This window comes from Pezoporus flaviventris, unplaced genomic scaffold (assembly GCF_033815535.1).
Source record: "Pezoporus flaviventris isolate CSIRO_AGI_PZ_B2104156 unplaced genomic scaffold, CSIRO_AGI_Pfla_v1 ptg000035l, whole genome shotgun sequence".
In the NCBI taxonomy this organism is placed as follows: Eukaryota; Metazoa; Chordata; class Aves; order Psittaciformes; family Psittacidae; genus Pezoporus; species Pezoporus flaviventris.
In genome coordinates, this window is record NW_026892583.1 from 12649425 (window position 1) to 12673370 (window position 23946).

The 23946-nt window shown below is 40.4% G+C and overlaps 2 protein-coding genes across 3 annotated transcripts in view; one reads left to right on the forward strand and one right to left on the reverse strand.

The window, feature by feature from the left end:
• The window catches only part of EXOC5 (exocyst complex component 5), a 28188-nt gene extending 16942 nt beyond the window's left edge, over nucleotides 1-11246 (reverse strand). Inside the window, exons 1-4 of one of the 2 annotated variants that reach the window (XM_061462605.1) lie at nucleotides 10985-11246; nucleotides 5732-5823; nucleotides 2185-2332; nucleotides 1601-1795 (exon numbers count right to left, since the gene is read on the reverse strand). In XM_061462605.1, the coding sequence (XP_061318589.1) occupies nucleotides 1601-1795; nucleotides 2185-2332; nucleotides 5732-5823; nucleotides 10985-11011 (462 nt within the window). In that variant the 5' untranslated portion in view covers nucleotides 11012-11246. The remainder of the gene's footprint in view (nucleotides 1-1600; nucleotides 1796-2184; nucleotides 2333-5731; nucleotides 5824-10984) is intronic. The other variant, XM_061462606.1, reaches the window with a different exon arrangement.
• Nucleotides 11247-14424: 3178 nt separating this feature from the next.
• Nucleotides 14425-20903, forward strand: AP5M1 (adaptor related protein complex 5 subunit mu 1). The gene is given in 12 exon segments (XM_061462618.1): nucleotides 14425-15668; nucleotides 15670-16139; nucleotides 16142-16263; nucleotides 17369-17510; nucleotides 17513-17586; nucleotides 17974-18070; nucleotides 18073-18112; nucleotides 18867-18897; nucleotides 18899-18946; nucleotides 19030-19164; nucleotides 19433-19529; nucleotides 20646-20903. Coding segments are annotated over 12 exon segments (1452 nt in total). The 5' UTR covers nucleotides 14425-15585; the 3' UTR covers nucleotides 20759-20903.
• Nucleotides 20904-23946: the final 3043 nt, after the last annotated feature.

Below are 23946 nucleotides of genomic sequence, written 5' to 3' on the forward strand. Positions count from 1 at the left end.
ACAGCACATATCTAGGCAGGTTCTCCTGAAAACACTACTTCTAGTTACTATTTAAATAAGGAAGCAAAAGTTATGGAACAGTACTAACCCACCTACATGGAAATCAGTTGCAATAGGACAACTTGGATCCAGAAAACCTTGTTTGTGTTCCCACATACTTCCCCTGCAGACTAGCACAAGACTTCTGGCCTTTACTACATTTGCCTTCCCCAGATTTGCTGAGTATCTTATTAGTCTTCAGACTGTCTAAAGGTTAATTTGTTTACCAATTTCCAGGTTCATCCTATTTATCTACTTTTTTTTTTCAGATCCTCCAACAGAAAGTATTATGAAACTTCAAATTATAAGTGAAAGTTGAATTCTATGAAAGCCTCTTCAGCAGACAATACAATTCTCTTTCACTTATACTTTGTTATTTACCATGTTGCTATTAAATATTTTTAAAATGCATGTTTTATTTCTACTCAGGAAACAAAAGGAAAACTTATGCAGATCTGGAAAAGGCTGTCCATAGATGAACTTCAGTTATGTTGAAACCTTTCTGTTTGACTTGGAAGTTACAGAAAGTTTTATGGGCTCTCTCTTTGATTAGGGCAAACTATCAAATGGTAATTACCATATATCCACAGACTACAAATCAAAAGTCACTATGCAACTGACTTCTTGGGAATACAACTATATGAAATCATCAGTTTTTCATTTTCCTGAGAGATACCTTAAGGCTCAGTTGAGAGGAGATGACTATTAACCTGTTCTTGGGCCCTTTGTGAGCAATATTTCAAGGATGTATTTCTTGCTGAATGTGCAAACCAAGTTTTTGCTGTTCTCACATACTGGGGGAATTTTTTTCTAGAGTACAATCATAGCATTGCACAGAACTTAAGTGCGAGGATTCTTCAGGATGCACCTTAAAAAAAAAAAAACAAAACCCACAAAACCCTCAAACCAATAACTTACCTTTCAAACTAAATAAGGAAATCCAGTATGTGTCCATTTGCTTTCAGCTGGACACTTCAGTTTATTTCTATTAGCCACACCATTCAGATTGCATTTGCTTCATGAACATACTCTTGAAGCATAAGAAAAACAAAATGCTTTAACATTTCTTTGAAGTTTTCCTGCCCAGTTCCTCTAAAATTCAAAGGGTGGAGAAATAACCACAGGACTATACAAAGCCCAAAGGCATGCTGTGACAAAAAGGCATCTAAGGCCAGTGGACTGACCCAACAGAGTAAAGTTTCACAAAGAAGTTGTATTCAGAAACGTTCTGCATTACAGGGTGGATCTGAGGCAAGGGGTTCAAAGGAAAAAGGCAGATATTTGTGCACTCTAAAGTTGCCCTCCCAGCGTTTCTCAAACCTCGATAATTTCATAAAATGAAAAATGCCAACATTGCCACATTAAGCATCACTGAATACAAATGCTTTATCAGCAATCTGCAGCCTAGTGTTGTTAATTTACATTTCAGAACAATGAAACTTTAACAAGTCAGTCACTCACTAGTTTGAAGTCTGACCATGGTAAGTCATGGTAGCAGCTTGTAATTAGGGCAGTACTGCTTATTGCTTTGAACTGCTTTCATCCCGCTGACAGCTCTTACCTTTTCAGAGTTTGTAAAAACATCAGACTTCAGCTCTCCATCCAGAAACTCATTAAAGTATTTCATCAGCTTCTGAGCCTCCACAGCCCGTTGCCGTGGCGTGTTTACCCCCTCCAGTTGGTCACCAAGGTGACAGACCTTAGTTGCTACATAGCTGATGTGCTCATCTAGTTCTTGGAAATGCTGGAAGGCAACCTGGGAGAACACAGGCACGCGCAAAAAAAACCTCATGATTTCTGTTTACTATACTTTAGGAAACACTAGATTTACATCAGTAAGAAACACAGTGAACACAAGCATTAGCTTTCCAGAACTAATCAGAACCACTAATGAAGTACACACAACCACTTAAAAGTTCAGTGTCTTCCTTTTAACTATGGTGAAGACTCAGTACTTTCAGAATAGCTAACACTCATTAATGGAACATGCAGATAAGCCCCCTTTGACAGGGGAAATTGTTCTCCATTGAAACCTCTTTATTCTTATCTCAAACAGTAGCATGCTGTACCAAGAAACATTAATAGAGCATGTGATGCTTTTAAAACTTGCAAAGCTTAGCACCGACTATACTCTTTAGATTTTACCTGGTTGCTTTTCTGCAGCTCTTGTACTTTCTTGGCAAATTCCTTTGCTTCCTTCTGGCACTGCTGTTCTAGTTTCTCCACCTTTCTCTGAATCCTTTCATCCATTACCTGTAATTCTTGGATATGATTTACAAATTCTTCCAGTAATCTGATTTAAAAAATGCAGGAAAGCAGACTTCAGTTTGAAAGACACTGTCTTCTGCAGAGAGCTTAAAAAACCTCAAAGAAAAGAACTTGCCTACAAGGCTGGTATAATCACGTCTAACTTACAAATGCTATTTTGTTTTAAATTACATCACCCTAGCTCTGTATAACTCTATGCCTACATAAAAACTATGTAATCACATAAAAGGCAGGCCAGAGGAGAGTGGAATACTGAAATACCAACCACCCAGAAATGCAGCTCTGTCACAGGTACAAAACCCCCTATATTCCCATCTTCCCTAAGGAAGCCTCATAAGGACAAAGAGTTTAGGCTACCACATCCCTTCATTGCAAGAACTATAACAGGGTAATAATGTCTACCATACATGTTACAGTAAACTTGTAAATCAGTATCCTATTAACAGGCAACAAATACACTCATGTAGTCTCGTTGTTTTGCTTACAACCGTTTTCTTTCCGGATTTCACGTCTTTTCTTCCTCTAACGTATTTTAAGGACTTTTTTCCACCCTTTCCTATCACTCTGATTTTTCTTCCAGACTCACTCTTCCCAAATACAGGGATGAATTCCTAAATTTCCTCTCTTCTTTTTCATTCCATTCTCAATGTGTGCCTCTTTCTCATTCCTTTTTTTTTTTCTTGCTGATGTATCCCATTCCACTCATCTTTTCAGCTTATGCTTTCCTAAACATCCCAGTCACTGATGCTCAAGGAATGAATTATGCCCAGATCCTCCATAGCCATAAAACTCATGCTACTAACTGAAAACATGTGAAAGATCTGATAACACTGCTGCCGAGGTTTAATATTAGATCAGAAGACAAAAGGAAACATGAATCTCTTCCAGGGCGCTATTTCTAGACTACTCAGGAATTGCCTTTTCAGAATACTGTGAATGTGAAGCCCTTCCAACCTGCAATGCTGCTAAAGGCAGAGGAGCATGCTGCTCTTCTCCTGACTTCCCATGAACAAGCTAAAGACTCTCAACAACCAGAAGTGAGAAGCAGAATGTATTATTTTACCTTCACGACTCCTTTCCAGTAACAACTACAGCACCTCTCTTGGCCAACAGCTTTCTCCAAGCAACACCTAAATGATACTAATGCAACTCTTTAGCTGCATGGAGGGTCACTGCAGTTCCAGTTTGAACTTCTGCTGTTAAAATGACTGGCTTGGAGCACTGCTCACTGTACTGGTCTAAAAACCTATTTCAAATGATGTCTTTATATAACTTAAAGGCACAACTTACTGAAGAAAACTGGACTGAGGCAGATGTTTATGACTGCCTTCCTCAACTTCCTTGTCCAAAGCCCAAGAGTAAGCATGTTGCACTAGATTCCACAGAAAATCACAAGGAACCAACTTAAGTTTACAGAAATATATTTAAAATAAACTTTAAACAACAGTGACACAAAGCGTACTTTCCAACAAAAGCCTCGAGAAGTGCAGACAGTTTCTATCTGATTCAGTTCTAAGCTGATTCAGTTCCATTTGAGATTTGTTTTCTAAACAGTTATTGTGCCAGCTCAGCACTTATTCAGCAATAGTACCTAACAGAATGAGAGAAGAAAGAATGCTCAAGTATAAGAGGTAGCTGCTGGTCACATTTCTCAGAATAAAGACTCCAACATTCTTTCTACCAAACAAAAGCATCATCTTCTAAAAACAGAAAAGAAAAAACGTACACCCAAAGGTCCATTTTATTTTTTTTTTAATAATTTTGGCTCCCTACTCAATATTAGAAGATCCCACAAGAAAAATATTTCCTGTTGCAGGATTCTCCCACTTGTCCTGAAAAATCTGAAAGTGCATCACAAGAGTTAACACAACCAAGCCAGCAGAAATACAGAAGATAGGTTAAACTGAGTAGGTACTGGTACAAATCATTAACTACCCTAAAGCATATATTAGGCCCAACTGTGAAGAAAGAGCTACACGAAATAAAGCTGTGTATTTCCAGGCTTCTTCCTGCTTAAATCACATGCAAAGCTCTGCATATGACACAGGCCCCAAACCGAATGTCAAACGTTCAGCACCTTGCAAGAACTCAATATCCTTCCTCTTCTTTCATACCTCCAAAGAGCCAGACTGCTCCAGAAGGAATGTCCCTTGACCAAGTTAATGAAGTGTTTCAGGTTTCCTTTTGAGTAACAACAGCTTGTCTATGAAGTTATTAATTCCTAAACTTTGTTTTGGTTCTATCTCACGTTACTACAATGAATGATCATGTGGGTGAGAAGTCACTAAGGAACAGTTATTGCACTTGCTCATCTCCCAGGTTGTAATAGTGTGAAAAACAAATATCAGTTGTATCTCTAGAAAAGCTACCAATACTGGTACAAAAGCTAAACAGTTTGAAAGAGACACTCTTCAAAACAAAGAATTTTCAGAGGTTTGCAGTACAGAAGCTTAGTTGCTGATGTTCAACAGATGGTGCTGTATAAAACTGTGCATCTGCATTACCAGTGCAAGACCCAATGTCAGCCCAGTAACTGAAGATCTGGCTTCTTAGGGTTAGGTTTCTCACAGAGCCAAGCCAACTCACCACAAAGCAGAGAAGGTCCTACACTACCTCTTCCTTCCCCACTTCCCATACCCTAGCTTTGAGCTTTTCCACACCCGCATTCCTTCTCACCGCCAGCTCACAGACACAGAGTCTTCCCTTTGCACCTGCTCCCAGGCTTTTTCAGTCAGACAAATTGCTAACTGAATGAGAAAATGTTTTGGTGGGGTTTTTTGTTTGTTTTTTGTTTTGTTTTTTCTTCGTATCAGTTTAGTTTTCTGACACTTTAGTAAGTCACATTAGCTTATCATGAGATCGGATGCCCAGAGGTAGCTCAAGATGAGCCATCATGGTGTGCAGCTCAGAGCAAGGGCATGAGCCCATTCATCAGCAGCAAGCTGTTCATTTGATTCAGACTATAAAAATTCACACAAATTCAGTTTAATATAATCTAAGTCAACATAGCCATGTTTCTCCCTTTCTTCCCATCCTACCTTTTATTTGCACCTTTACTGTAAACTACTGGGTCTTACAAAAAGCCAGGTCAGGGAGCTAAACTGGCAAGAAACTCATTAAATTAACTTAAATATCATAGCAGCAAAGCCTCATATTATGCCTTAATCCAGCAACTATAGTGCTTTGGAACATTCATGTCTGACAATATCAATTCTCCTTCCTTCAAAAGGTCTAAATCAGAAAGTGACTTTCCTTACTCTTGTTACTGAATAACTGGTTCATGGTCACAAATTCTAGCAATTCTCCCAAATGAAAACCTCCCTGGACACACACCAATACTGCCTACAGGCTTTTTGTTATATATGTAATAAAATGGTACAATTAAAGATACATTCACTTTGACCATTATGCAATTTTACTTTACCTTTTTGGATCAAAGGCTTCTCCACCTCTGGAACCTCCTCCCGGTGTTCTCCATGCCAGGCGTTCAATGTATTCATCTGCCACAAAAGGCTCCTAGCCACAGAAAAGAAATTCCTTACAATGTGCCACCACAGGTTGTTCCTTAAGCAGCTGCTTACACATAATTTTGAAAGTGTGTAGAAGCTTTGCTACAATCAAAAGCAAGTACAGTGTTGACAATTACCCCGTCACCTCTTATGTTTATGTATTAAATATGGGAACACTGTTCTTAACACAGTGGATTTGAACATCTAGTCTAGAGATAGACAGGCTACTAGCAAAGAGTTTGCTACAGGTCTGGGAAGAGTTGGCTCTAAATTATCTCTCCTGATTTCCAGATGAGTTTATGGCTTGTCATTAAAAAGTGTGAGGACTGGAGCACCTCTCCTATGATGACAGGCTGGGAGAGCTGGGGTTGTTTAGCCTGGAGAAGAGAAGACTCCAGGGAGATTTTACAGCAGCCTTCCAGTACCTAAAGGGGCTGACAAGAAAGCTGGAGAGGTACTTTTGACAAGGGCCTGTAGGGATAGGACAAGGAGAAATGGCTTTAAGATGAAAGGGGGTAGATTTAGATTAGATGTTAGGAAAAAATTCTTCACTGTGAGGGTGGTGAGACATGCAACAGGTTGTCCAGAGAAGTTGTGGCTGCCCCATCCCTGGAACTGTTCAAGGCCTGGCTGGATTGGGGCTTTGAACAACCTGGTCTAGTGGAACGTGTCCCTGCCCGTGGCAGGGGATTGGCACTAGATGATCTTTAATGTTCCTCCCAACCCAAACCATTGTGTTTCTGTATGATTCTATGAACCTGCATGATTCTATGAACCATGCAGCAGCCACATTGATTTCACATACTAAATGATGAGACCTAGCTGTCAGCTGTGCAGCAAATCAGATAGAACTGATCTGTCTAAAAAGTTAAGTAGTAAAGTTTTCTTTAACCCTGCAATGCAGTTCACAACACAGCATCACCAGCAGAACTGGCCAAGACACTGCCCTCTGGCAAAAACAGTGTGAGAATGCCACTGGACGCTATGCAACACCAAACTGCAGCTGCAGAAACAAAACAGATAATGAAAAAAAAACAAAGCAAGCATAAACACAGATGATGGACTTGACCTTCCCAAGAAGTTAAAACAAGGCATAAGTGATGTCAAAAATGCAAGGTTACTCGGGTTTCTTCCATAGTTTTTGCTGGAGCTTCCACAAAAATGCTGCACAATGGTGAAGCATTAAGATTATTTCTCCACCCAGCAGTATTTTCTGAAGGCAGAGACCTCATTATAAACCCAAGACCTCCTATTTAATAGGAGTATCTCGAGTATTTCTTTACATAGTTTAATACTAAATACTCAAACCACAGTCCAACACCTACCCTTTAAAAAAAAAAAACAACCCTAAGAATTTGTCACTTCAGATTAACTGACAATCTAGCAGCCTTGTTAAGGTGTTAACATTAGCACATCTAAGATCAGTAAACAAAGTATTCTCATAACCACCAGGATTTCATGGAAAGCTTTTAGAACCATTGCTGCATGTAATTTAAGGCAATGAACAGAGCTGGGAGTGGTTCTGGTTAAAAGTGGTATTTGCCACAACTTATTTCTGATAACAAAACATGTGAAGATACCACAACTACTTTTGATAAGGCTTGTTTTTTAAAAATAAAAATAAATAGATCTCCATAGGTACCAAATTGGTTCCTGTATCAACAGGTCTAAAATCTCATTAGACGTAATAGGGAGGAAAAAAAAAAACCCTTCCATTATTATAGTGTTATTTTAGTAACAAAAAGACAAAGGTTGAAAAGCAAACATTGCCAGTTCAAAGTCTGTCATTCCTCAGAAACACATTATGGTCTATCCAGTCAGGCACAGCTATTAAACAAAAATATAAGTTTTTAAAATATACTTTGCAACACGACGATTCCTGCCAGATAAGAAGTTTCACCATTTCAACAGATCATCCAGAACCCACTCATTCAAAGACTGACTACAGTTACTGAGTTTTGCTCAGGCTTCTTGGTTAAGCTTAAAAAATAAGTGGATGATGCCACATAGAAACAATTTCTCTGCAAGTCACTTATCTCTAACCCAGTTGTTTCTGATACACACTGTGTCCTTTACATGAATCCTTTTTATCAAAGGCCTAACACAGTCTTTTCATATCAAATGTAAATTCTCTCCTTATTTCATCATGTTTGGGAACATTTTTGCAATTTCAATTATAGGTGAAATCAGCCATTCAATACAGTAACATTTCCTTCAAGGGCTTCCTAATTACCTTATGGCTCTGCACCACTTCTCCTTTACATGAAAATCCCAACCACAGTCTTTCCTCTCAAGATCCTGCAAGTCAACTGGAGTACCACTCTATTTACAAGGATATCAATGCCAAGTACATTGCTACGGAAGAATCCTATATATGGGGTGCACTGTTTACTGATGCTCTGTGTGTGTATCTAACATTTTCTACATTTTAGTTTTCCTGCAAGCCTGTTAAAGCCTTCTCTCCTACAGAAATCTGATATACATACCCTAGATGCTTGAAAATAATAACAAAAAAAAAAATTATAATACCCATTTTGCTTATCCATCTGTATAGTCCTCTAAAGCTCCCTCAAGTGCATGTGTTCACAGAATTCCTGCAGTTCCCTCCCCTGCATCCCCAAAACCAGCCAGATACACAGCAACATATACTGTGATTGACCCCAAACCCAGGTGCCACCTGACCAGCCACGAGACCGAACCGAACCCAGTCCCCTCCACTGCCCTCCCCAAGCCACAGGCACTCATCTCCCTCTTCTGCAATGCTCATCCCATCTCGCAGTCTGCCTTTCTCCTGCAACATCTGCTATTCTGCAAAAATTATAAACCAGCATTTTGTTTTAGCAACCCGACACATCAAAGTATTAATTAGTTTAGTTAGACCTAAATGACAGCAGAATCACTACATACAGGTGCAGTAATACTTTAAAGGGGTATACTATGGAAAAAATCTGTTTTTCAATAGCACTTACACAGGAATCCTGTTCTTCAGTTTTTAATCATATAAACCTCATTCTGTATCATTTAAGAAATAGTAACTGCAGGGGATATTACTATGTGCAGAATACTGACCAACAGGGGGGAAAAAAAAAAAAAAAAAGAGTTTTTTCATTCAAATTTTTATAAAGGGTGTGCTAAAAACAATCTACTTGATTTATAAAGAATAAGTGAAGTTCAATAGTCTTTTTAAGGCATAATTTCACAGATCCCACTACAAACCCAAAACTTTACAGTTTCATTTATGTATTGTGTCTTTAACAAACATTTGCTCTCTTCAATGCTATCTTGATAATAGGGTTCCCTACAGCTGAGAGCTTAATTCCTATTTTAAGTCTCCTACCCCGTTTTGCAGAAATTGCTGAAAATCTACTATTACAAACGTCATTTGCAAGTCCTCTGCCTGTTATCAGATGAGCTCCAACAGTCAATTTCTTCACAGCTTTGAGCTTCCCTCTAGCTCTAGATGAATAAACATTATGTTATCCATTCAGCCAATACTACTGATTTAATAAGAGATATGCCTGAAGTGGATGATAACCTGCTTTGATCTTGCCTATATAGACAAAACTAAACTGGACCTAGCAACATTAAAAATCAGTTTAGAAATAATCATGGTTAAATAACACTTTGAGTTACAGGAGAAACTGAGTCCATATTGTGCCCATTTTTTAGCACAGATCCTTCTACGTATCTCTATTAAAAAGTACTTTGAAACACATACTCATGAAAACATGGCAATCAAATACCACCCCCAGTATGCAGCTATGGGTTACTCCCATAATAAGCACATTTTCATGGTCTAACATATATGGCAGCGACTTCAAACTAACACAGTAGGCAACACTAGTTTAATGAATGTCAAGAAAATCTCTCTTGCCTTTGGAGAGAAAGAAATACTGGCTTCCGTATCAGAGAACATAATTTCAAGCCCAATCTCCAGGCAAAGGTGTCCCCTACACTGCAATTTCACCTTCATTACTATTGCAAAATGGAACAAATTGTTGCATGACCCCTACATGCAGACAAAACAAAGTTTTCTTTCCACAGCCAAGTTATCTCACATTCAACATCCCACAAAGAATAGAACCACACTATCATCACACTGAGGAATCAATGGACTCCTAAGACAGTAAGGGATAAAAAAAAAACACACCCTAGCATCCAGCTATTTATAACATGATATATTAGTCCTGCTATTTTTTTTTAAACCATGCAAGCCAAAAGATATAACATTCATGTGTCGTAATAGTGATTCATAAATTTAAGCGCATACAATGCATTTATGTAAACTATAGATAGAGGATCTTCCAGAGAAACAGGAAGACCTTTCCTGACGGCTGGGCAAAGCATGCCCCAGTATTAACACACCAAATGAACAACTGCCTCTTGAGCGACTCGGAGAACAAATACAGGATACCTGGTAATAATACCACATCCCCACGCATTAGCATGGGAAGACAAGCACTTTTCAGACTCACATATAATGACAGCCCATAATGCAGGCCAAAAGAGAAGAATTCGCCAGACTCTTGCTGTATTTCTGCCCTGCCATGTACAGCGTTGGGCAAGTAATGACTTTCGTGTGCCTCAGTTTCACAGTAGCTAAAGGGAGGGTGAAGCTATCTTGATTCAGAGAAGTAGAAGCTGTGACAGGACACCGTAGCGCTGGGGTCAACTGAATCTGTCCATTCATAAGAAGGGTGGCGGTGGGGCCTGGCACAGCCTGGCATCCTGCTGAAAGCGGCACCCCGCGTGTTGCAGAGCCCTGGGGAAGGAGGCCCAGGCGTAAAAGGCACCGCTAGCTCCTACCCTAGGGAACGTGAGGAAATGCTCTCCCCCACCCGCGGCAGCTTTAGAGAAACCGCCCGCCGAGGGATCACCCTCGCTCCCCCACTTCCTCGGCCTCCCACACCGACACCCCACTCCCCTCGTCCTGGCATTGCGCCCCTCGCCCCCAGCACACGCCCTCGCCCACGGAAGGAGGTCCAGCCTCACCGCTCGAGGAGGAAGCAGCTCGCCCGGGGGAGCTGCGCCCCGGCCGCAGAGGGGCAAGCCCTCCGCATTCCCTCAGAGAGCCAGCCATCCTCACCTACACCTCCCGCCCCTGGGCCCGCCACGGGCCCCTCGGCCCGGGAAAGCCTTCGGGGAACCCCGGCACTGCCCGCACCCACCTCGAAGAGCTCGGCCGTGGTGGCCATGGCCGCAGGGAGGGCGGCAGAGCACCTCCTTCAGCAGCCCACCGCCAGCTCGCCGATGCCGCCCATTGTGTTCCACAGCACCAGCCGCCGCGGCACCGCCTCCACCCGCCGGAAATGGGCTTGCGCCGGGCAGTCGCCGCCGCGCGCAACTGCCGGCTCCTCCCTGGCCGTGGCCGCCCCTCTGCAGCTGATGGGCTCCCTTTAGCGCCGCATCGGCGCCGCAATAGCTTTGCGAGCAGTGTGGCTCCTCAGGTATGATCTTGGGGCTAGCGGAGCCGTGCTCTTCTATGGGTAAGGGCAACGCACCGGGATGGGGGCCTGTGACGACTGGGGAGGCGGGAGTGGGCGCAGGCCCGGCAGCCAGGGTAGGCTCGCGGGCCGGGCCGGCGTGGGTGTCCCCTGGGATCCGGAGCGCTGTGGGGCGGCCGGCGGCGGTAGCTGGGAGTTCTGGCCTCTTTGGCAGGAGAGAAAGCTGGCGGGGTCGTGGCAGCTTTAGAGAAACCGCTGCTGCCTCGGGTTCTGAAACGTGCAAAAAATACCGAGCAGTGTGATGCTGACTGAATCCTTTCAGCAGCATCAGCGCGCTGCTGGCCGCTGTCCTTTTCTGATTAATTAAATCTTCCTTTTTTTTTCTTTTTTCCCCCTAAGTTCTGCAATTTGTACGTGACTTTCTTTTCACTCTTCCTCTTTCTGTAAAGATTTTACCTAGCTCTTCTCTGCCCTGACGTGGAAAAGGGCAAGGTGGAAATTACTAAATAGTCAGATGAAAGTGGGTAAAGTAGAAAGCATGCATTTTTCTTATATTCTCTTCTTGTATTGTTCTGTAACTAAAAAATGGTGTTTTCAATCAGAAATGTAACCTTTGATTTGATTTTATTTTTTTGCATACGAAGACAGGTGTTATTTTTTTTAAGTTAGTGGAGGAGTCCACTAAGTTTTCCAATGCAGGGCTTTTTATTCTGAACTGTGTAAGAGTTCTAAGTAAGACTTTGGGCTAGGCAGGCTGCTTTTGTTGGTCTGCCAAAATTTGTTACTATTTCAGAGGACGCGGAGGAGCAGAAAAATAACTGGGGTTAGGGAAATGAAAAATGTTGAGACCTGATTAAAGAGACGTGATCTGCAGTCCTTGTCTGGATTCACTAAAACTGAAGAAGGATGCAAAAAAACCCAACCAAAACAAAAAGAGCAAGTAGGCTATCTTCTATTTTCAGGTGCAGACAGATCTCTGCATCAGACATTCCTCTCATTGTTTTAGGATTAGTATTATGGTCCTTGTATTACCTACAGGACCAGAGGTGAGGCCTCCCCTCTACAAACACAGAGAAAGAGAAAGCCTTGTCCCCAAAAAACTGAGAGTGTAATCACCACGGAGGAAGAGGGGGCTGGTGACGGGGGTATGTGAAGTAACTTGTTACACAGTAAGTGGCAGAGACAAGGAATAGTGCTCCTTTGAAAAGGGCAAACTATACTTGATACTTCAAGTGACTTCCAGACTTAGATCTTTCAAGTTCCCAGAGGAAATAATAGGGCTGTGGAAACCCCAAGTTTATCCCCCTGACTGACCTTAAATTCAACAAAGCATGCAGACAATATAAAGAATGCCAGATCACATGGAAACTGTTGGTTTCAGGACTCACGCACTCAGCTGGAGATACGTGAGCCCTGATCTTTAACCTCAGAGAAGACATCTGAGACATCAAAGCATTCTGCTTTTCTTGAGCTGGTCATAACTTAATTCGGGCAACAAGTATGGTCTCTCTTGAATCACCAAAGCTCTTTCATCCCTGGAAACTTTAATCTTTTTAAGTTTTCATCGCTTTCTAGAAGTGAATACTGAAAAACTGAGATCTGAACGGCTAACTAATCATCTAATTACTCAGCTAAAGCTAGGAAGATTCAGTGAGAGGAGGAAAAGATCGATGTGGGATGGGAGACAGCTTCAGCAAATGGAGCAGACAGATAGGGACATAAGTAAGACAAAACTAGGCTGAAGTATTTCCCCTTCCTTTGTTTTGGAAACACTGGCGAAAAATAACAGATGCTTACTGTGATAAACACATAAATGTATTGGCTTTCGCAAATCATAGGTGTTGCTATGTGAATATAACTGTATGAGTTCGCGAAGCTCGCTAAAGACACAAGATTAGACAACAAGTTGAAAATGGCCAGAACTGTTGAGCAAAATGGAGTCACATAGCAACAGGCTAGTGCCTGGAAAACATAGGGTTAAAGTACTTTTAGCCTAACTTAGGTTGAAGACAAAGAACAATGTTTGTGTTGTAAGTCTGTGGAATTTAGTGGCCCCACTAAACATGAATGAATGATTTCACACCATCCTTCTCTTACCAGTTAGTTTAGAGACAGTGCCTCCCAAACATCTGCTGGCTTTGGATACTCCTTGTCTGCCCATCCTGCAATAAATTTTGCAGGAAGGTCACACTGTTCTAAATCTTTGCCAGCTATCAGAAGAATTACAGATACGGCTGGTTTCAGCTAGTTTTGTGTTTACTAGGGCATCCAGCTGTGCCAAAGATGAAAAGTCCACTGTGAGGAAGACTGCTTACTTCATCCTCAAGACCCCTGCCCACAGTCACTGGAGAGCAGCACGCAGATGCCAAGAGAAGACGTATGATAATAAGTTCCTGGAGTGGTTATAATATTCCCTGCCTACATGTGGTAATTATGCATATGTATATGACTAATGCTATAGCAAAAATATATAAACCTGTAATAAATCAGTGCGCCTCTGGCTATGGTCACGTGTCCAGCGCTGTTGCTTTTGCTTTATTGACTTTGGTGTGTAACCTATTGTCGTGGTTTAAACCCAGTCAGGTAACTTGTTCACTCACTCCCAGTGAGTGGTGCCAAGCTGACAACAATCAAGGTCCGTGTTCGTCTCCCCCCCCCTCCCTGCACCGGGGCTCTCCCCTTCCCCGCTCCCGGAGGAACGGGGAGGAGGATCGAGAGAGTGCAACTCCTACGGGTTGAGACAAGAACAGTCCAGCAACAAATCACCACCGCTACTATCAGCTAAAACAATGATAAGGGAAAATAACAAGGGAAGAGAATACGATACCACCGGCCAAGAAAACGAGTTCCACCCGGAAGCCCCTGTCCTTCCGGGCAACTCCCAGTTACCCCCCACCCCGGGCATGACGTGCTGTGGTATGGAATACCTCCCCGGCTAGCCCGGGTCAGGCGCCCCGTCTCTGCTTCCTCACAGCTTCCCCTCCTCCCTGGCAGAGCATGAGCCTCACAAAGTCCTTGGTCAGGGTAAACATCACTTAGCAACAACCGAAAACATCGGCTTCACCAACGCTGTTCTCAAAACTAGAAGTCAAAACACAGCACTGCACCAGTTAACACAAAGGAAAAAACATGACTGCTACTGCTGAACCCAGGACACCTATGCTCTTTGAAGGTTGTGAATAACTACTAAGAGAATCCAAAATAGAGAAGATAAAAAAGCAAGCCTGTTACAAAACTTAATGTAAGAGAGACTCACGGGAGTCTGAAGTTCCAAAAAAGGATGAAAACCAATCCATTTGTAGAAGTAATAATTTTTCTTTTCTCAGCTGTTTATTAAAAGACAAATTCTTAGTTCCTCTTGATAATTTTAGGTTAGCTTGAGAAGAAATTCATCCTTCTCTCCTTTACAAGTAATACTGCTTTAAACGAAAAAATCCCAGGCACAGCATTAAACAGCTAGTATAATTTTTCTCAAATATTATCTCTAGGAAATTTAAAATTAAATATATACATGGATGCAACATAGCAATTTTAAAATATACAAAACTCTGTGTCTCTGTGACATTATGATTACTTAAATACTTGAAAAAATGAAATGATGAAACAGTCATAAAAGCTTAAAGTCACATATACCGCATATGCAGTGTGGAATCTGTTTTGCTTCTCTCCTTCCAGTCCACGCAGCCCATGCCAGAAAAATTGACTTATGTACAGTGAAATGGTGTTGTATTTATAATACTGTAAAGATTTTAGTTAATCTCATTGATCAATTAAAGCAACTGCTGCAGATTAGTTGTGTAAGTTCAAAACAGCAGTGGTATATTAGCATACTATAGTTAGGCAAAAAGCTGTTGTATTTGGATTTTATTATGTGGGACATCTGTTTTCTTAAGTGTCTGAAAACTTGTCTTCTTGACTGTAATTTCACCTCTTAGAAATAGTTTGCTGTTGCAGTTTTGCTGCACTGGTGTGAGTCATGCTTGGGTTCATTAGTGTTGTTTAAACATCCCATACCTTTGTGCAACAGGAATGGTAGACGGGTTCACATTTTATCTAAAAAATGAATGAATACATTTGCTCAAAGTTCTCAGGAAAAATCCACCTGCTATAATGAATCCTAATGACTTGTGAAATAATTTTATTGTCAGTGATTTAGATCACTGTTCCTGTCACTGTTTCTATCAGGATGCTGCTGGCTTCCATTTACACAAGGTTCCTTTTAGCACCAGAGGGGCCTTTAGGAGTTACTTGAATACTGAAAAGAAACCCATCCTTCATTATAACAGCGGATTGTGTGGTTGGTGTGATAATTTGGGTGGGAAAAGATGAGCAGCATTAAGATGTTCTTATTTCCATGTCACAGATGTTACCCTGCTGTTGAAGTGCATGCTAAAACCTTCAGCGGGTCAACACATGCCTGTACCCTCTGAAAGTGCTCTTCTTAAAGCCTTGCGTTTTGAACTGGAGCTCACAGATGACCATATCTTCATGAAGCATCTAGATACTTGTACCCAAATCAATCATTCATTGGTGTATTCAGTTTGCACCAAAGGAGGGGATCTCTGGCCCATGCTTGCTTTTCAGAAGAGTGGTCCAATATATGCATGTCTTCCAGTAGTTGAGGAGACCTTGGAGCCACAGCCACCCCTCCTCACCGTTAGTGGGCTCTTGCAAGGACTGGCTTTTTTGTTAGGCATTGTGGGCTACATCTCTTCAAGTTGGAAAAATGAAGCTGAGTGTGAAAATAGGCAAGCTTCAAAATTTGCTTATACAGACCTGTTTGGCACCCCCTTAAACACAAACATACATAGTTTAAACAGCTGGTTTGATGACATTCAGGAAATACCTACAGATAAGAATCAACTGGCTTGGAGATCCAGCAATATAAAGGCAAACCTCAGGTGAACGTCTGTATCACTGAAAAAGTCAAGTGTATGCAGTATGACACAAGAGATGTTATGTACATGTAGCAAGTTTGTGGAACTGTAAATTGCAACATGAAAGCATTTTATGTGCAAGTCTGATCAAAGTATTTTTCATACAAGCACACTGGGAAAGTAAGTACTTATGCCATTTTACTTTGGGATGTGAACAGTGAATTTTAATACTGTAATATTTCAAAGTATAATGAAATATTACTTCTTAGACTGATGTGTTAGTGTTCTTTATTTTGATCTTTACTGATTTTTTTTCCTGCATGCTTCATGCATTTTTTCAGTAACTATTTATGGGACTTAAATGTCCAGCATTCCAGGTTTTCATTGTTTAATAATACAAATTGGGGAATATTGACTAAATAGATCAATAATAATTATGAAATACATTAAAATTTGTGTTTTCTATAATTGATGTATTTAACATTCGTTCTGAATTATGCTTAGGAAGCACACTGTGTTGTCAGAGTATTTGTCAGTGTTTCGAGAGGAGAAAGGCCTAATAAAGTGGATCATGACAATTCAGTTAATTGCAAGAGGTGGGATATTCATCTCTGAAGGAAGCTAACTGAGCTTTCAAAGACTGGGCTATTTCCCATCAGTGATGCTGGTAGGAATTATAAGGGTGTACAGCTTCTTGCTCTCAGAGGGACAAGTTTCTAGGTCATCTTGCAGAGGGGATGGCCTTACATAAGAAGAAAGCCCTGGTGTAATCATTCACTGCTGAGCTGGCACACAGAGAGATGAGACAATGGATGTGCTGCACATGGTTGCTGTGGGAAAGCTGACTTGGGACCACAGTGGCCATTAATAGCATGCTTGAATACGTTAAGCGGATGTTGTAAAAGTAACAGAATTAATTAGACTGTCAGCAAGCATGTTTATGTAACATTTGTCATATTGTAGCTATACATTAGTCCTTGGTTTGCTTATCTGTTTTCTTGCTAAAGAGTATTTGCTGATTAAGAGACTGCATCACTAGCCTTACCACATGGGAAAGGCTACTGAAATGGGAAAGGGACTTGGTTTTGACAGTATTTGTTGGTATTGATATTTGAAGCCAGCTGAAAATTTTTAGTGTGATTTTATTATTTTTTCTTCTAATGATTATGTTTGAACATCTAATTCTGATTTGAGGGAGTTAATCTAAAGTAACTTGACTTCATTTTTCAAGTGTGACATAGAGGGATCTGCACCAAACATAACCCTCAGCTTGAATCTCCCGACTAATGGTCCTCCACTCCAAGATATCGTGGTCCATCATTTTGTGACTTCCATTGACACTGCCATGCTGATGTCCAGTAGTGCCGAATCACTGTGTACAATGGACCTTACAAATTTCCTTTCATTCTTCCTTCAGATTCCTTCAATTTGTTTTACTACACTTCCCGGGTAATAACATCCCTGACGCTTGTTATTTTTGAGTCTTCAAGCAGGGATAAAAATACTTGTATTGTTGAACATGTCTGAATGAGTTTCAGTCTGATAGAGGCAGGTAATGTGTTTTTTATATTATAAACTGCTTGGAATGCAATTGAGTCATCTGAATCACATTCAGGAGGTGCCAGTACCTTTGTTTGGCATGGCTGCTCTTACTTTAAATGAACTATTTAGATGCCTGAATTTGAAAAATATATCCAGGCTGAGATATGTCAAGTGCATATACCACAAGTCTGTGTATCACAAATAGCCTGAAGAGTAAAACAGTATATAACTGATCTTATGATGATGGTGTTAACTTATCTTGAGAATTAATTTTTTTTTTTTTTTTTTCCCCAGGTTCCTGTTCCACCAATTTTGGGATTTTATCAACTTGTTGAGGAGTGATCACAGTTAAAAATAACAGTTAATTTAAAGCTTCATGAAAGCATAAAGAATATTTTGAGTACTGCAAAGCTTGTATAACTTTTTTCAACAGGTAAGAATAAAGAAATCCTAAATAAATTTATTCCATTTCTCTGTAATCTTCCTGAAATAAACCTGTCAGGAGTCAATATAATAGATTATGGTCCATCAAAGTACTACCAGTGGATAGTGGACTTGCGGTGTTCTGATGCCCACTTGGAATTCTTGTAATTTCCAGAAAACAGAATTATACCAGAATATTTGGTAATGTTCTGAGTACTTCTGTTGTGCATCTCGTTCCCCCATGGTATTTTCTCACTGGAAATACTGCCGCAATCCCAGGTGGATTAAGTCTCAAGATTACTTCCAACCCAGGGCTACCTGTTCCTTAAGACTGCTAATCCTAGCTACAGATCAGTTTATCAAAAATATAGTTATTTAAAATTAAAACAATAGTTTTCATTTAAGCCTTTCGGACAACTGCCATGACTACGCTATCACATAATTATCATGAAAATTTAAAGATTAAATGATACCAAGTTGCTGATGCTGATCATACTGTTAGTAAAACACTATCAGTGAACTAAGGACAGTAAAACATCATTAGCTCTTCTTTGATTACTAGGTTGAGACTGTGGTGATTTCTTCCTGCTCTGTAATTTTTTTTTTGTTTTTTTTCATAAATTAGCTGTGTGCTCAGGTATGATTTGTTTCTGTGCACATAAATAACGTCTTTCAGCATTATGCTGCTTTCTTTAACAAAATGGTGTTAGCAAATACTGAGCGATACTAGTTCCAATGGTTTTATTTATTCTCTCCTACTGTAGGGGCCCAATCACTCTGTTAGAGTACAAGGTTGTGTTATGGCCAACTGGATTTGTCTCAAGAGAAGAGCCTACTGGTTTGGGTCATTGCTAAGCAGAATACCCGTGTTACTTCCTCCCCTAGTCAGTTTGTACAGTGCAAGCAGAGCTGTGTAATTTCTTATAGATGCTGTTTCTGGCTTTAGGACAGAAGTTCCCTAAATCTTTGAAAGTTTCTCTGACTGGAACTGTGGGTTTTGGCACTGCAGGCAAAGAGCACCCAACTGGTTATATTTGCACTGAGAATGCTGCTTACGTGAAAGCAAATTGCTAACTCTGTGAAAAGAGGACTTAGTAGTAATTTATGTTATTATCTTAAATTGTCTATGAAGATACCCTGATTTAAAATCATACCTAATTATTAGCCTGTTTGTTCTCAGCATGGAGTTTTTTGTTTTCTTGCTTACAGGATTTGATGTCCTGTCATTTTGTAGTATGTTTGCACATCAAGAGCATGTAACAGATTGCCCATATTTACACAGCAAGCATGACAATATGCATTTAATCATGTTTTCCCTCTCTTTCTGTAGTTGTATTTTAGAATCTCAGACTTTACACTTACTGGATGTTATGTGCCCCAGCATCCTGTTCCGATCTTTGTACCAGGAAAACCCCAAATTACTGCATGTGAGTTGCTAAAAATGTCATTTATTTAACTGAAACTACGTATTGAAGTTATGAACTGGATGTCAGTGACTAAAATTATGTAGCTAATGTTGGACAAAGCTCTTTCCTGTTTGCTTGGGATATCTCAGAAATTTTGTTCTCTGCTTTGTACTTTTGTGTGTGTGTGTGTGTGTGTGTGTGTGTGTGTGTGTGATGCTTAAAGTGTCCCTGGAATAAGGACTGGCATCTTGCTTGAAGAACACTCTTATTGCTCAGTTACAAAGTCATTCTGTCCCTTGGGCTCTTTCTCTTTCACCCTGTAATGTTTTACTATGCTCTGCATAATGGCAAAACTTCTATGGGGTGGGGGGGCAGAGAATGACTCTCTGCGGTCTGGCCCCTTATTTTTGATCCTTTTGCTTGATGTGATAGATGAATTGGGAATATCCAGCTACAGAACTCAGCTCCTGCATGGAACATGTGACTGTTGCTGTCAGTGTCCCCTCACCAGCATCCCTTGGTGGTTGTGGGCTTACATGAATCTGGAGCAAAAAACAGATCGACTTATTCTTGAGTTAACACATGACTACTTCCAAGTCTCACCAAAAATACACTAATTTGGAACATAGTAAGTACACATTAAATCTGAGCAGTACTAATGGAAGCATTTTTATTTGTAGCAGTCTATCTGTTGCAGCTGCTGTCAGTCATGTTAGCTGAGTCTGTAAATGCCTTTTGAAAACTATGGTCTACACTGCTAATTTTGTGACAGGTCATATTCAGTCCTGAATTGTAACACAAAAAAGAGTTTTTTCGTACTGTATGGTTTATATCAAGTATGCAATTTATATTCATTGAACAGAATCCAAGCCATCCCTCTGCTTTTGATTTAACCTCTGTTTGAATTTTAAGCTTATGAGCGATACATTAGTAAACGTAATTGAAGCTGATACTTTAAATGTCTCATTATCAGAAGCTATTTTCAAATAATAGTAAGAGTCTTAGCAGGTTAAAGAGGCCATTATACCTTTTCTGTAAACTAGTAAGGATGGATTAGTAGTCTCTCAACTTGGATGAAAGAACATCTAATTGTAAGGCACCTTGTAATGATTATTTTTCTTGCCTTTTTTTTTCTAGCCTGGGATCTTCTTTCTTCCAGTTACTACATCTGGAATTCCAAAGCACCAGCACCTGCATTTTTTTACACCGTAGACTTGATTAATTTTCCTATGACTGATTTTTGCATTTAAACAAAGCAGACAGCTAATGAGAGTAGCATCATGATACAGTGAAAAGAAATGTTTTCCAGCACTTTGTATTTTGTATGTTTGTTTAAAGATTTCTGTTAAGGAAAAACAGAAGTCACTTGTCTTAAAAATGTAAGTTAGTCTTAAATCAGTTAGTCCTGTGTAAGAGTGTAGAGAAGACAATTTGAAACGTACTTGCCACAGCCATTTTTACTTTACATTCTAACATTAACTGGTACAAAATAAGTACCTAGTGATACAGATACAGACTGGTATGATTGTGCTTGTCTTTTGGGAAGACTCCCAATTACTTCATTGGTTTTGTATGCCAGACAGCTCACAGGACGTGAATGCTGTCAGTGTCTTATTCCTGTCCTGAATTCACAAGAATCTGATTAGATTAACAGGACAGTTAAAAGCAAGAGTGCATACAGAATACATACAAGTCAGTAATTTACAAGAATTTTGAGAGGGGGAGTATGACACAATCAGCACTTCTGAAAAAGGAGATGATGCAGCAGTCTTTTTGCCTCTGTCAGAAGTGGCAAGTCCCCTTTCACATGTGCTGTGAAGTGCGAGGTGTGAACCTGGTTTTTAAAATCATGAGACTGGCTCCGAGCAGACTGTACCAGCTAAGTCTGCTGGATGTTCCAAAAACATCACTGAACTTTTTTCCTTGGAATGATAGGTGGAAAAGGACTCAATTTACAGAGGCAGACCTCTGATTTTGAGAAGAAAATTGGTATCTGCAGGAGCACTGGAAATGAACTTTAAGAGAGTTATCAGGAAATGAGCAAATTCTGAGAGGCTGGTGAAAAACAGAACCTGGAGGGCAGCACAAAAGAAGAGGAGAATGCTTTCTAGTAACTGAGCATGCTGGCTATGCCTGCCGTACCTCTTGTTTAACTGTATGCTGTGTGATAGATAAGATTAGTGATGACATAAGGAGAAGAGTTTTAAGTTATAGTTTAAAAAATGCTTAGATTGAGATAGTAATTTAATTGGTTGATTAAAAGTTCTGAAGGGTGGATTAATTAATTTGAAACATGCCATTCAGTTCAGACTGCTGTGCAAATTTGTAAAACAGAGCTGTGCTGCTGTGACCCATTTTACACAGGTGATGTGTTGTAGAATCATAGGATAGTTACAGTTGGAAAGGACCTTAAGATTATTTAGTTCCAGCCCTCCTGCCATGGGCAGGGACACCTCACGCTAGACCATGTTCCTCAAGGTTCTGTTCAACCTGGCCTTGAACACTGCTGGGGTGGAGCATTTGGGCTATCTGTTCAGTGCCTCACCACCTTCATAGTAAAGAACTTCTTCGTTACATCTAACCTGAATTTCCCCTGTTGAAGTTTGAACCCATTACCCTTTGTCCTATTGCTACAGCCCCTGCTGAAGAGTCCCTCTTCAGCATCCTTGTAGGCCCACTTCAGATATTGGAAGGCTGCTGTGAGGTCTCCAATGTGTCCATTTTGATTAGCAGACAACAGGTGAATTAATGATTTTGCCTAGAACCCAGCCACTACCTGTTACAGCCATCTGCATGCCTGAACACCACAAAGTCAGTGGAGAGAAAGGGTCTCTCTATTCGAAGGGTTAAGATAATTTTCTGTACACCAGGCACCCACCACACAGGTGGTGTTTGCATTCCACCCGTAAGAAAGATGAGAGCTGTCTGCTCTGCACAGCAGCCCTATGGAGGAATGGCTTCTTCACCTTCACAGGTTCACAGATTATTCCTCAGTAAATGCTGTGAGGCAATGGGACTGTCAAAATTCACACTGCACTAGAAGACACCTTGTGCTTAATAACAGGGGTTCCCTCCCAAATCATGATCCTTTTTGCCTCCCTCTTGCCCATGTCTAGCTCTCAAGGTTAGGAGAACAGCAGTACTCGGGAATGGAGGCTGCTGCTCTAGATTACTTTGCACACGCCTCTCAATGCAGGTTTGGATGGAGGGAGGGAATGGATGATGTTTCTCTTCTAGCCCTGAGCAGTTTTCTGCAACTTCATGCAAGCCATGTGCAGTCTTGGGCAACATCTGTGAGACACTCATGCTGATGGAGACAGTCAGACAAAGCTTTTCTCCTGATCTGATGACTATGCTTGTCCTTGGGAAGGGGAAGGGTCCATTCTCATGGAAGCTTCGTAAATCTTAGTAAGCTGGTAAACTGGTAAAGTAAGCTCAGTAGTGAACTCAGTCAGCTTCATAAACCACATAAAATCAGAAAAATATCATTGAGAGCTCGCTTGAGCTTGACAGAGGTGGCATCTAACAGTAGTTCTGGTGGGCTTTAAAGATGATTGAACTCTTTATCAGTGGTATTCATTTAAAAATAAAAACTTTAAAAAATCAAGGTTGTAAAATGAGTTTTTTTAAAACAACAGTTTCTTTGATACAACAGTTTCTTTAAAAGTACTATACATCAAAGGGAAAAAATAAGAATTCTGTTGTGGTACAGAGGGCTGTTTCTTCCACAAGACTGGAAGTGCTTATAATTTCATCAGAGGTATAGGCTATATGATATCTGTTCAGATAACTTTGCACAAAGACTTCAGAAGAGTTGGCTGAGGAGTTCTCCAGAGTTAGTATTCATTTCAGAGAGCTAGAAGAAAAGTAACATGCACATAATTGGAAAGAATAAACATATGGATGTAAATAAATACTGGGTTGTCAAACCAACATTTTCCCAAACAAAATAATGGGTATAAATAAGTTAATGCAGAACCACATTAATAAAATGATTCATGTCATTCAACTTTTGGGGTAATTAAATAATGACAATTAGAATGAATTTAAAGCAAATGTATACTGCCAAAACTTTCTGGATGAGACTGCACACTTAGTTGGCAAAGAGAATTGATGTAACAGACCTCTAAGAAATTAAAATAATGCAAAATCTATGTATAACTCACTAAACACGGTAAAAACTGGCTGACATTTCCAAATGGGAACCATCATCAAACATGTTTAGGAGCCCAACTGTGTTATTTAATACATTATGGAAGGAAATGAAGTTCCTAGATGATGCAATGGCTGAGAAGCAGCTATTACTGAAGCTGTCATAGCCCTCATTCAAAGCCTGATAGTCTGAATATTTCAGGGGGGAAAAAAAATCAGTGGTCCAGGACAAGCAGGTACAAAGGTGTGGATCTGAGAACAGATGCCATCAATACAGGGTGGACCA